General features: G+C 53.5%; 2 protein-coding genes across 3 annotated transcripts in view; both read left to right on the top strand.

Annotated features, from left to right (window-relative positions):
- The window catches only part of Snrnp70 (small nuclear ribonucleoprotein U1 subunit 70), an 18,245-nt gene extending 10,215 nt beyond the window's left edge, over positions 1-8,030 (top strand). The window contains exons 7-10 of one of the 2 annotated variants that reach the window (XM_023706641.1): positions 2,033-2,114; positions 5,194-5,295; positions 6,988-7,075; positions 7,184-8,030. In XM_023706641.1, the coding sequence (XP_023562409.1) occupies positions 2,033-2,114; positions 5,194-5,295; positions 6,988-7,075; positions 7,184-7,874 (963 nt within the window). In that variant the 3' untranslated portion in view covers positions 7,875-8,030. Of the gene's footprint in view, positions 1-2,032; positions 2,115-5,193; positions 5,296-6,987; positions 7,076-7,156 lie in introns of both variants that reach the window. The other variant, XM_004646461.2, reaches the window with a different exon arrangement.
- A 4,618-nt stretch (positions 8,031-12,648) lies between these two features.
- Lin7b (lin-7 homolog B, crumbs cell polarity complex component) overlaps positions 12,649-12,727 on the top strand; it is a 3,269-nt gene continuing 3,190 nt past the window's right edge. Inside the window, exon 1 of the mRNA XM_023706685.1 lies at positions 12,649-12,720. Within this exon, the coding sequence (XP_023562453.1) occupies positions 12,649-12,720 (72 nt within the window). The remainder of the gene's footprint in view (positions 12,721-12,727) is intronic.

Genomic DNA, 12,727 nt, shown 5'->3' with positions numbered 1-12,727 from the left:
TGTGGCCAGCTCAGCCCACCAGGCGGCGGGGCTGGCTGGCATGTGGTGCTGGGGGATCGAACCGCGGTCCCTGATGCTTTGCCAAGCTTGTTCCAAGTAGGTGCTTTAGACCACTGAGCCATCTCGCCAGCCCCTATTTGTTTGTCTTTTTGAGACAAGGTCTTGCTATGCAGCTCAGACTGGCCTTGAGCTTACTCTGTAGTGCAGTTATTGGTGTTTTGGGACAGGGTCTTGTCATATAGTTTAGGCTGGCTTCAAACTCACTGTGTGGCCCAGGCTGGCCTAGAACTCACAGTGATCTTTCTACCTCAGCCTCAGAAGCTGAGGTTATAGGTGTGTACCACCATACTGGGCTTGCTGGTTCCTGTTTTATAGCAAAGCTTTGTATGTCTGTCACTTACTTCTTCCTTTAGTTGAAGTCACTTAGGAGCTCTGAACCTCCTTCCCTTCTCTGAAAAGGCGGACACCCTCAACGGGCTGCATGAACTGTTGAGCCTGGCGCTAGGTGTGAGCGGGCTGTGCTTTCACTTTCCTGGCTCTGGCTCTCACAGGATGGTGTTTTAGGTTTTAGGCCTCTGACTTGTTTTCTTTGATCCTGATTCTGCTCAGTTTGGAATCTCAGTTGAATTTTGGAGGCTGCAGGGTTTTATCACTCAATTGTGGGGACAGGGTAAGCTCAGTACAGACATCAAGTGGTATTGATGTGGATGGATAAGTGGCTGACCTTTGGGGACCAACTCGGGTTCTGTCATTTTCCAGATGTTTTTCTGAATCATCCTTACTCTCTGTCCTAAGTTTTATCTAGAGCATTGTTGTTGTTGTTCTTCTTTTTTTAATGTATTTTAGTACAGGGACCACAGGATGTCAGTAAACAGATTGGACTCGTAGTGATCCTGTTTTCAGCCTCCCAAGTGCTGGGATTACAGGCATGCGCCCATGCCCAGTGTCAGTTGCCATTTCAGCGCGCCCTGGGTACAGGGCTGGCTGGCACTCTGGGGATTGAACCCTGGTCCCTGCACCTGTCTAAGCAGGTGCTTTAGCTCACTGAGCTATTTGGCCAGCTCTTAGACCACTGTTCTCCATGTAGTCCATCCTCCACATGGTCCCAGAGGGTTCTAACACCCAGAGTGAACCCCATCACCTCTGCTCATGGCCTTCCATGGCCCCTTAGCACATAGGGACAAAGGTCCAGATTCTCCTTCTGGGCCCCAACAGGTCCTTGGCCTCACAGCCTTGTACTGCTGGTGTGGCTTGTGTGGCACCATCTGATGCCCTTCTTGTGCTGGTATCCTTGCAGTAACACCCCTCTTGTGGTGCCCTGTGCTCCCTGGCTTCCTGCCTTATACACGTGTGTGTATTTGCAGCACCCTTTCATTTACTCTGGAGCTCCCTGCCAAGTGTATTCAGAGCTCCTACATTTTAACCCCAGCTCCAAGTAGCTTCTCCAATTTTTTTTTTATGCTGAGCATCCTTCTCAGTTCCTAGAGTCCATGTTCAGCCTTTCAGTGGGGACACTTGGTGGCCCTGGTGTCTGCTTACCTTTGTAGCCTCATCTCAAAAGCCTCACCTCAGAATGCATCCTGTCCTCACTGAAGTTCCTCCCATGGCCTGCTCTTTGGAGTGACTATTCTTGCACATGACAAGCTGATGCCTCATTCTGCACTGTTGTTTTTTTTTTTAATTCCTAGCTTAAGTGTCTTTTCTCCAGGCATCCCCTCTGTGGCCCTCTAGTTGAGTCCTTTGGTTTCATCATTAGAGCTAGAACAAGAGTCCCTGGGGCTGGTGAGATGGCTCAGTGGTCTAAAGCACCTACTTAGAACAAACTTAGCAAAGCACAGGGATCGCAGTTCAATCCCCCAGCACCACATGCCAGCCAGCCCCGCCCCCTGGTGGGCTGAGCTGGCCACACACACACACACACACACACACACACACAAATAGATAAATAGAAATTAAAAAAAAAAAGAGTCCCTGAGAGCAGGTCCGGAGGCCCAACACATGGGCGAGGCGCTCACCTGGCCCCTCCCTACAGATACACATGGTGTACAGCAAGCGCTCAGGAAAGCCCCGTGGCTACGCCTTCATTGAGTACGAGCATGAGCGGGATATGCACTGTGAGTACCTCTGGCCCCTGCCCTCCCACTGCCCTCTCACTTCTCTGCTGCCCCACCCTCCCCCATCGTCTGTCCCCCCCTCCCTGCCACACCTGACATTAGCAGTCTCTTCTCCTCCTCCCTCTGTTTCTGATATATCTTTTTTTTTTTTTTTTTATACGTGTTTTTTAAAAAACAAAAACCAAATCCCCCACAACGTGTGTATGTGTGTGTGTGAGCCCGGGGAGGTAAGTGCCACACGTTGAACCTCAGGGGCCAGGAGGGAACTGGGTAGGGGCTGGGGCCAACTGGAGGTGGAAGGAGGGGTCAGATTTTCGGGGAGTCCTCCCCATTATTCCCCCACGGGCTGGGGGTAGCCAGACTCCACGAAGACTGGCCTTTGACCTGCCTTCACTTCTGCCCCAGTAGAGCTGGGGCTGCGCCACCCTGCCCCTCCGCCTCCCCACCCCAGCCCCCACCCCGTTCCCCAGGGCTGTGGGGCAGCAGGCCCAGCGGGCATGTTTGGTGCCTGCCCCATGGCTCCAGAGCCCCCTTGAGGCTGCGCGGCGCCCACAGGGGCAGGGATGGGCGGGTGGGGGTGGGCAGGGCTGCGGCGTGTCCAGGGGCCGCCGTATTAATTGACTGTTCTTATTGTCACTGCAGCCACCACGCAGCTGGCTTGCAGCTGATGCTTACGCTCCCCTTACAACACCTCAGTGTATGGTTGGTATAAGGGTTTGTATCATGGGTAAGATCACTCAGCACCGCACACCAGCCCAGCTTAGCCAGGCAGCTCAGGAGCAGCGAGGCGTCCCTTTTCCCACCCTGGTCGCCCCTCAGCCTCCCCGCATCCACAGCCCTTTCTCCTTAATTGGGTGCCCGTTGCCCTCCTGCCCAATCCACACACTCTCCAGTAGTCTGGCTGATCCCACAGGGGTAGGGTGGACCTCGCCAGGAATGGCAACTGCCTCTCCAGACGGACTCCACTCAGCCCTACTTTCCCGGCTTCCTGACATGAGTGGCGAGGTGTAGGAGTACAGAGGGTGGGGTGCGAGGGCCAGGGTTCCATATGGAACCCTTCAGCTCCTCAGGCCCTGCCTCCCATTGCTTCTATAGGGCCATTACCATGGTGGCCCTGGAGAATTTGGGTTGTTTTTAGGTGCTATACCCTCTTCTGTCTTTCTTAAGGCTCTTGGGGGCTGTCTCCAGGAGCTCCCCAGAGTGCATGGAACTGGGGCTTGGGCCATGGGAGGGACAAAAAAGTAGGCTGCCAATGATGAAGGTGTACTAGGTTTTTATTAAGAACCTGCCACTGTCTGGAGATGGAAGAGAGGGAAAGAGAGAGAGAGGGGCCTAGATGGACACACTGACACAATTTTCTTTGCTGTTCTTCCTGGGTTGGGCCTTTCCTGGGTTTGGGACGCTAAACTGAACAGAGTTCTTTGTTTGGCTGGACCTTGGTCCTTCCATTATTTTCCCCATTACCCTTCTCTGGGTTCAGGGGCCAAGTGGCCCCTCCTTAGCATGGACAGCACTGTGCCTCCCGACCTCAGGGCACATCCTGTGTGCCAGCCTTGGGGCTGCAGTATGGTGGGAGGTGGGAAAGCCATTCCCTGACAGAGAGGGGCAGGCCTGTGCCTAGTGAGTGTGAGTGTATCAGGACTTGGTGAAGGTACAGGTGTTCTGAGGCCTCCCAGCCACCTTTGCAAATTCCACCAAGATAGGCCCCGGGCTTTCTGGGCCCTGATGCAATGTTACTCTTGCCTCTGAGAGTTTCTGAGGGGTCCACCACTACTTTCCTCAGCCTGTCTTCAGGTAGTACAGGAGATGTGGCTCCTTTCTATTGGGGTGCCCAGGACCCCAAGATTCCCTTCCCTGTAGCTTTAGCTGACCCTATGGTGGTAGGGGTGGGGTCTGTGCGCCTACTCAGGTAAGCTTGGGGGCTCCAGGTAAGCGTCCCGTGTCCCCCTCCCCCACCCCGGGAAGCCCGCCTCCTCGCCAGGCCCCCAGGAGTTGCCGAGCCCCCCCCATCCCGCTCGGTTTGGACACCCGCAAGGCTGGCATCGGTAAATGGCACCTTTTTCTCTTCCTCTGGTTGTATTTGGGGGGGAGTGGGCTGGGGTGGGGCAGGGTATTGTGGTTGGTTGAGGACAGTCCGCTAGGCCAGGGCTGGGTGGGGGTCAGGGGCCCCGATAGCCCCCGATAGCCCCCCAGGATTGTAGGCTGGCCGATGGGCCTGCCCTGTGCAGTGTCCTGCCCCAGAGCAGTGATGGGCCTCTCCCTGGCCCTTCCTCTGCTTCTCCCCATTCCCTGGTGGGTATAGGCCAGGGCTGCGTGGCACATTGAACTGGGCTGTGGAGGGGAGAGATGTGCAGGGTGAGTGGCGGCAGGGTCAGTGGTCTCAGGTAAGGCAGGGATTTTCTGTAGCACCGCACGTCTCCCCAGCCTTCCTTCACTTGCCCTGCTCAGGGGCCCTTCCAGGCCCCTTGGGAGCACATAACCCACCTTTCTGCTCCCTGCCATTTCTTGGAGATTTCTCCCAATTCCCTCTGGTTTATTTTCTGTTCTGATGTCTGTTTACCCACTCAGTTTCCTTCCCCTAAAAAACATACAAGAAAAGAAAAACTGGTGTTAACTGGGGTATGGAATGGCCCAATTGGGCCTCCTGCCCCAGCACAATGTTTTAGGGTGCATGCCTGGGGTTGTGGGGGAGCTCCCTCCCCCACAGCAGAGTCCAGTGTTAAGTTAACCTCCAGTTTCTTTGCAGCAACTTTGGCCTCCTAGCAGGAGGGGGCTGCTCCATCTGGTGGGAGAGAGGGGCATACCTGGGGTACAGTGGAGCTTGGTGGGAATCACCCTCAGCTGTGATGAGGGTGCTGAGAAGGAAGCAGGCCCTGAGATGGAGCAGGCCCTTCCCTGGGTCGGGAGAGGGTCGGTCTGGCTGTCAGGTGCCTGGCTGTCTGGTGGGGTACGTGTGTGAGTGTGAATGCTTGGGCCATGATAGTGGTCTGTGGGTGGGGACGCTGCAACATGGGGCTCTGTCTTGACTAGAGGACCTTGTGGGGACTCTTTCCCCTCCCCCTCCCCACGTCTGTTGCAGCCGCTTACAAACACGCAGATGGCAAGAAGATTGATGGCAGGAGAGTCCTCGTGGATGTGGAGAGGGGCCGGACTGTGAAGGGCTGGAGGCCCCGGCGGCTGGGTGAGCAGCTGTGTGTGCTCCGGGCCTGGGTCCTGCCCCCTGTGGCCTCACTTTCCCTCTCGTTCACACTCTTGCTGCCTTCTGTCTGCTTTTCATACCTCCCTGTGTTTTGAGCTCATCTTCTCTCATTCTCTCATTGCCTGGCTTCTCTGAGTGACTGGCCTGGGTGAATACTGGCCTGCCTTGCATGCCTGCCGGCTGGACATTGCCCCAAGTCCACCCTCTTCCTCTTCTGGGACACTGGTGGGAAATCGTGGGCTCACTGCATCTGGTGCCCAGATTGGCCAGTAGACTTGGCGGGACTTCTAGGTGGCACCTGCTTGTCTGCTTGTCCTTTGCTCTTGCTCTCACTTCACTTGTTTGTTCATCTGTTCGTTGGCTCAGCAAGCATCCCCTGGGTCACCAGCTGTGTGCCAGGCTTCTGGTCTAGAGTAAGACATTGGCAGCCGCTGTCATTCATCATCTCAGTCAAGGTCAGTTTGGTGGCAGGTCCGAGAAAGATGAGCTGAGTGTGATGTTGAAGCCGAATGTGGTGGTGCAGGTGTGCCTTCCTAGTTCTCAGGAGGCCAGGGCAGGGGGATCCTATGTTCAGGGCCAGCCTGGACTATGTGGTGAGACCTTGTCTCAGAAGAAAGAAGAGCTAGATGCACTGTTCAGTTTCATGGATATGATCCCAGCACTATGGGAGACTGAAGCAGGAGGATCGTCAAGATCAAGTCCAGCCCAGGCAATTAGGTGACTTAGTGAGACCCTGCCTCAAAAACAAATGGAACGGCTAGAGATAGTGTAAAGGCCTCTGGCTTCTGTGTTGAGTGCTGGCTTATAGGCATGTGCCATGCCTGGCTGGCTTAGTCCTCATGTGGAACTTGACAAAAAGAGAGCTTGCTGTGAAGCCAGACAAGTTAGTCCCAGCCTTGCCCCTTGCTTGCCAGGTTGCCAGGGCAAATGACAGAATGGTTTCCTGGGAAGGAAGGTGGCATCTGTCCCTTGGGGGGTTATCTACTTAACAAACCTGTAGGTCAGGTGCCTCACTTGTGCTGGGGCCAGCAAGCAACTCCAGGCACTGGTTTTGCAGTCTGCCAACATGCAGTTGTCAGCACCTCACAGAGCAGCTTGGAAACTCATCAGAGATGTTGATGGTGCTGAGAAGAGGGGCTGCTAATGGTTGGCCAGGAGGGCTTCTGAGGAAGTGGCACTGAGCTGATGGCTGACTTCAAGGGCTGTGGGAGTTGAGACATCTGGGAGTAAGGGTCTGTGGCCTTGGTGGAAAGCAGAATGTGATGGCTCTTTAGACTTTTCTCCGGTTCCACCAAAAAAAGGGGAAAAAAAAAAATAGACTTTTCTGCCCCTTTGGTGAGGCAGTGGAATTTGAGTCAGGAACAGTGTTGCAGAATTGAAATAGCCCCATTTTCACCTTGGTGCGCCAATGTCAGGATGAGCAGGAGAGGGTCTGAAAGGCTGTGTAGTAGCCAGCAGGCAAGGCCACATGCTCCCATGTAGCAGCCGGTGAAGGCCTTTTCAGGCCATAGAACATGCCTGTCTTGGACAAGAGTGCAGAGGTGGTGGACACTGGAGGCGGCCCCCTGGCCATCTGCAGAGGTGGTAGTTTTCCTGCCCTCTACTCTCTGAGGTCCTTTTAGTTGTTCGGTGCCCCAGCCATACTGACCCTGTGTTCACTTGCCCTGCCCATAGGAGGCGGCCTTGGTGGTACCAGAAGAGGTGGGGCTGATGTGAACATCCGGCATTCAGGCCGGGATGATACATCCCGCTATGATGAGAGGTAAGATTGGGCATTTAGTTTCCTGGGAACGGGCAGGTGACGTGGGGCGCCCGGCTGCACACCACTGCCCACCTCATCCAGGCCTGGCCCCTCCCCGCTTCCACACAGGGACCGGGACCGGGACCGCGAGCGGGAGCGTAGAGAGCGGAGCAGGGAGAGAGACAAAGAGCGGGAAAGGCGACGCTCCCGCTCTCGTGACCGTCGGAGGCGCTCAAGGAGTCGTGACAAGGATGAGCGTCGTCGATCCAGGGAGCGGAGTAAGGACAAGGACCGAGACCGGAAGCGGCGAAGCAGTCGGAGCCGGGAACGGGCACGGCGGGAGCGGGAACGCAAGGAGGAGCTGCGTGGTGGTGGTGGTGGTGGTGGTAGTGGTGGCGGCGGCGGCGGCGGCAGTGGCGGCGGCAGTGGCGGCGGTGGTGGTGGCAGTGGTGACATGGCTGAGCCATCTGAGCCTGGTGATGCGCCTCCTGATGATGGGCCTCCTGGCGAGCTTGGGCCTGACGGGCCTGATGGCCCAGAGGAGAAGGGTCGGGATCGTGACCGGGAACGACGTCGGAGCCACCGGAGTGAGCGGGAACGACGCCGGGACCGGGACCGTGACCGTGATCGAGAGCACAAGCGGGGAGAGCGGGGTGGTGAGCGGGGCAGGGATGAGGCCCGAGGTGGGGGTGGGGGTGGCCAGGACAACGGGTTAGAAGGTCTGGGCAATGACAGCCGTGACATGTACATGGAGTCAGAGGGTGGTGATGGATACATGGCTCCGGAGAATGGGTATCTCATGGAGGCGGCACCTGAATGAAGAGGTCTTGCCAGCTGTTCTATTTGGACGTGTTTCCACCCATCCCTCACTGTCATCCTTTCCCCATCCTTCCTGGCCACCTCAGTTTGCCCTCCAAGGGCAGGAGTTTCTTTGTTCTGGCCCCTTGGATTTAAGAATAAAATTAATTTCCTGTTGTTGGTGGGTACGTTTTCTTCCTTACTGCTCCTAACATCTCAGGTTGTTGGTTGACTCAGCTGGTTCATGTTGGCATATGGTTTCTGGGTGCCCCTCAAGCTCAAGCTTCCTGGGTTGAGGCTCTCCAGGACACCAGGACTGCTGGCCGGGGGGGTAAGGAACCCTCTCCTGTGTTCAGCCCACACCCCACCTTGTTCTCACCCAGATTTGGGAATGGCACGAGGGCACTGGGTTACTCAGCAGAAACAAAATGTATGGGAGGGAAGCTGTTGTGTCTGAGGCAGGAGACACAAAGAATGTGGCTAGGGGGAGAGCAGGAATCCTGGGAAGGCCTTGGTTCAGGCTGGGTTGTACAGAAGCTTCCCAACAAAGATAACTTGAGCAGAAGAGGAACCGTCAGCAACAGATTCAGGTCAGTACCCAGACAGCCTGAGGCTGGGTGAACACTTGGATGAGGTCACCACCAAGAAGAAGCCCTTCGCCTGGAGAGAAGGTCAAGGCTGCAGTTCAGCAAGGAGGGGGAAGAGGAAGAATGACAGTCTTTAGTGGCACTTGGCGTGCTTGGAGCTGAGGCAGGTCCAGGAAGATCTTTTGGAGCAGTCTTGGTCTGCAAGGGTGACTTGCCTGGTAGAGCAGAGCCAGCCCAGCAGCTGAACCTGACTGCTGCCTGTGAGACTAGTCTGGTTTTTTACTGGCCTTGGTATTGAACAGCACAGCAAGAAACAGACATTTGAGAAAAAACTAACGAGAGCCCCAAAATTAATAACCCTGGAAGAAATTATTTTAGGAAAAAATACTTCTTGCTGGTACAATCAAAGAGATGGAACAAAACAACAACAATAATAATAATAAACTAAAAATACTCAAGGGAGTACCAGCCCGTTAGCCCGGTTTGGACAAGTCTGCATAGATCAGCCATACAAGGCCCGAACACATCAAAACCTTTGGAACAGCATGGGGACCAGACACTGGTGGGTGTGATTCTTGTTCAAGCAACATGAACTTGGTTTTAGGACTGCTCAGCAGTTTAGCCCTGCAGAAGCTGCTCTCAGTAGAGTTCCAGAGGTGGAACTAGGCGGGGAGGAGGGCACTCCTCCCTCCAGTGGTTACTACAAGGCACGGTCCCCACCCCCATTGCAGGATACAGCTTCACTTGGAGACGACAGCTGAGCAGATTGCAGTCCTGTGGGGTCACTTCTCAGGTCAAGTCCCCATGGCACGCAGCGCTGATCAAGATGTGCAGATTGCACGTCGGTCAGGGTGAGCGCAAAGCAAGACCTCATCGGGTTGTGGCTGTCAGCCTGCCAATAGGGCACTCTGCCTGCTTCACTGGAGGGAGACATTAGAACCACCAGATTTTGGTTCACAATGGTCAGCATCTACTCTAAAGTTGCCAGTCATGCTAGAAACAGCTCTTAAATTGCAGGAATTGTTAAAAAGAACATGGTAATACAAATTGGAGTTGAGAATGAAATAACTGAAATTTTCACAAATTAAGGGAAAATAGAGAATTTTAACATCTGGATTTTCAGTGAAGGGAAAATTCTAGAACTGGGAAACAAGGATTTAGTAAGTGGATGTAGTTGCTGACTAGGCTCAAGATGATGTGAAATCTTCCTGTTACAAACAAGTGTATTAAGGGTAGGCAGACTGCTGAAAATAAGACACAGTCACTTTAGGAATTGAAAACATGCTTCAGGAGAGACGTGGAGGGAATTCTCAAGATGGCAGTTGCTACAAAGCAGGCGGCCCAGGCAGAGACAAGAGGACTTACGTTTGTAGGAAGTTTCCAGATAAAAAAACTCAATAGGATCTTTTTGGAGATCCTGTTGCTGGAGACTTGGAAAGAAACAATGTAGGAAAAGAAAATGCTGCTGCTGCTGCTGCTGGGGACTCTGCAAACTGCACTGGGAGAAGCTGCAGGAGAACTCAGCCCTCAGGTGACTGGCCACGCCAGCCCGGTGGTGACTGGATTCAGTGGGAGGCCACTGCCTGAGGTCAGCCTGTGGGAGCAAGCGCAGGCAGAAGAGCTCTACAGGTCCCCGGCCCACAGCCGTGCTTGGGAGAGGTGGAAACAGGACAGAGGGCCACACAGTTGTTTAGTTATGAATCGGCCAGAAATAAGTCAAGAGGTTCATAGAAATCACAGAAACAAAGCAAGGAACTATTGAAATGCAGCATAACCTCAGAATGTGATCACAGTAGAGTGGCAGTACAGTAGGCTGACATCTGTGAGCTCTTAGTAGGAAAACCAAAAGCTCCCAACTTCAGAATTCTCAGGGACATAGAAGAAAGATGATTCAAACAGAAAGCAATGTGTAATATGTTAGCAGCAGGGAAATCAAGAAATCAGGAAAGGGGCCAGGGAGATAACTTGGTAGAATAAGCACTTGCCTGGCAAGCACAGGGTTCTAAAATCAATCCCTGGTACAAAATAAATAAATAAATAAATAAATCAGGAAATACCATGTTAATTAAATACAAAAGCAACAGACACCAACTGTAATTTTTTTTTTTTTTTTTTTTTTTTGTAGTATAGGATCTGTATCCGACTTTAGTGATCCTCCTGTTTTCAGCCTCCCAAGCGCTGGGATTACAGGTGCGCACCACCTTGCTCAGTCTCTGTTGCAATCTCAGCACACCCTGGAGGTGGGGCCAGCGGGGCACGCAGGCGCTTTAGTCTGCTGAACTATCTGGCTGGCCCAAATTTATTTATTTTTTATTTATCTATTTGGTACCGGTGATCAGCTCAGGACCCTTCACTCACCAGGTAGGCATTTATGCCACTGAGCTATCTCCCCAGCCCAACATTAATTTATAGTTAGTAATCCTAACTTTGAATTTACAAATTTCCTGTGTCAGCCTCCCAAATGCTGGGATTACAGATGTGAGACATCCACCTCTTGAAGGAGGTAGATTTAGGAGAGGTAAAAGAGCTAGTGGGTTTTTTGTTATTAGCCCTTGTTATTTTTTAATTCTATAAATACATGCCTTTGCAAGGCCCAGCTACTTGTGAGGCTGAGGCAAGGTTGCACTACAGGGCCAACCTGACGAACTGAATTTGATCCCAAGTACTGTACCACACACATCATGAAAAATGAGCTGGCCAGACAAGCCAGCCTGCTATAGTCCAGCCACTCTGAGCAAGCCCTTTCCTGGGAGCCACCAGCTTCCTTCCACCTTGCCTGGAAGCCTGTGCACAACAGGCCAAATTTCACAAGTCTAGTCTACGTTTTCGGTGCTTCCTCAGCCTTCCCACAGCATTTCTCTTCCTAAAAACTGTCCTTGCTCCTCCCCCCCGGGGGCCTGTTCTTAGCACACACCGCTGTCTCCTGACTTGGGAGTGCTGTCCTAAGGACTCTGTTGAATTCTCCTGCCCCCTCCATCCCCCAGTGTTCTTTCCCACTTGCTGTCCCAACTGCCTGCAGGTCACAGGCTCCTCAAATTCAAAATATCTTCTTCCAGCACAGCCATCTTTGCCAAGGCACTAAAGCACCCCAATGCTGCATTCTCCACCACTGCCCACAGGCCGTCCGGCCAAGGCCTGCCACTTGCCCCATCTGTAGGCAAGCCCTGAGGAGCTTGGGAGACAAGCCTGTGCCTCCTACCACTGCTTCCTCTCTGAGGCAGTCTGCACAGTGGCCACAGCCAACCTAAACTGAAAACTGATGGTCACAGGCTTCCAGCAGTGTCCATGGAGTCCCAGATCCTCACTGCAGATGCCTACAAATAAGGCTGTGCTCCAACCATCTGCCCAACTTCTATGTCTCCATTTTTAGCCCCATTCCACTCTTTCCGCAGTTACCCTCCTTGCGTACTGCGTTTGAGGCCAGGACCTCACGTATGCTTGGCAATCCTTTATCGCTAAGCTACACCTTCAGCCTTTATTTTTAAATTTTCGGGGCAGAGTCTCCTAAATTGCCCAGGCTGTCTTCCTGCCTTGGCCTCCTAAGTAGCTGGGATTACAGGCAAATGCCACCACACCCCAGGTCTTGCCTGTTGTGCATTTTACCGCTCAAATATATATATGTGTGTGTGTGTGTGTGTGTGTGTGTGTGTGTGTGTATATATATATATATAGTCTTTTTGACAGGACGCGTTATGCAGTTCAGGTTGGTCTTGAGCTCACTTTGTAGCCCAGGCTGGCCTCGAACTCACAACGATCCTCCTGCCTCTGCCTCCCGAATGCTAGGATTACAGACATGCGCCACCATACTCCGATGCTCAGGATTTTGTTAGTGCCCTTTCCAGAGAATTTCTCTCAACTCAGATCAGCTCCCTCCGCTTTTTTTTTTTTAAGCTAGGATCTCTTAAGTCATTCAGGTTGGCCATGACCTCAATATGTAGCCTAGTCTGGCCTCAAACTCGCGGCCATCCAGGCGTGGTCCACCACGCAGGGTTCCACTCTCAAATTTCCAGCACAGCGTCGCCAGTAGTGTCACCCCCTAGAGCAGAAGCCTCTCAGGCAGCGGGCATATTTATCTTGCTCACCTTACTGGTCTCGCTGCTTGGGGCCTGTTGAGTGTGAAAACCTGGGTAAAGAATTGGGAAGGGGTGGACAGGACGGAGTGGTACGGAAGAAGCGGGCCCAGGCACAGTAGCTGCACCAGACGCGTACATGCCGGACCCCAGAGATTGCTGCCGCGCCGGGAGCCGGCCGGGCCTCCGCAGGGGGCGCCCGCCGCCCGGGGCGGGGC

Source organism: Octodon degus, unplaced genomic scaffold (assembly GCF_000260255.1).
Source record: "Octodon degus isolate 3935 unplaced genomic scaffold, OctDeg1.0 scaffold00268, whole genome shotgun sequence".
NCBI classification, from domain to species: domain Eukaryota; kingdom Metazoa; phylum Chordata; class Mammalia; order Rodentia; family Octodontidae; genus Octodon; species Octodon degus.
This window is presented reverse-complemented; position numbering and strand designations above follow the sequence as displayed.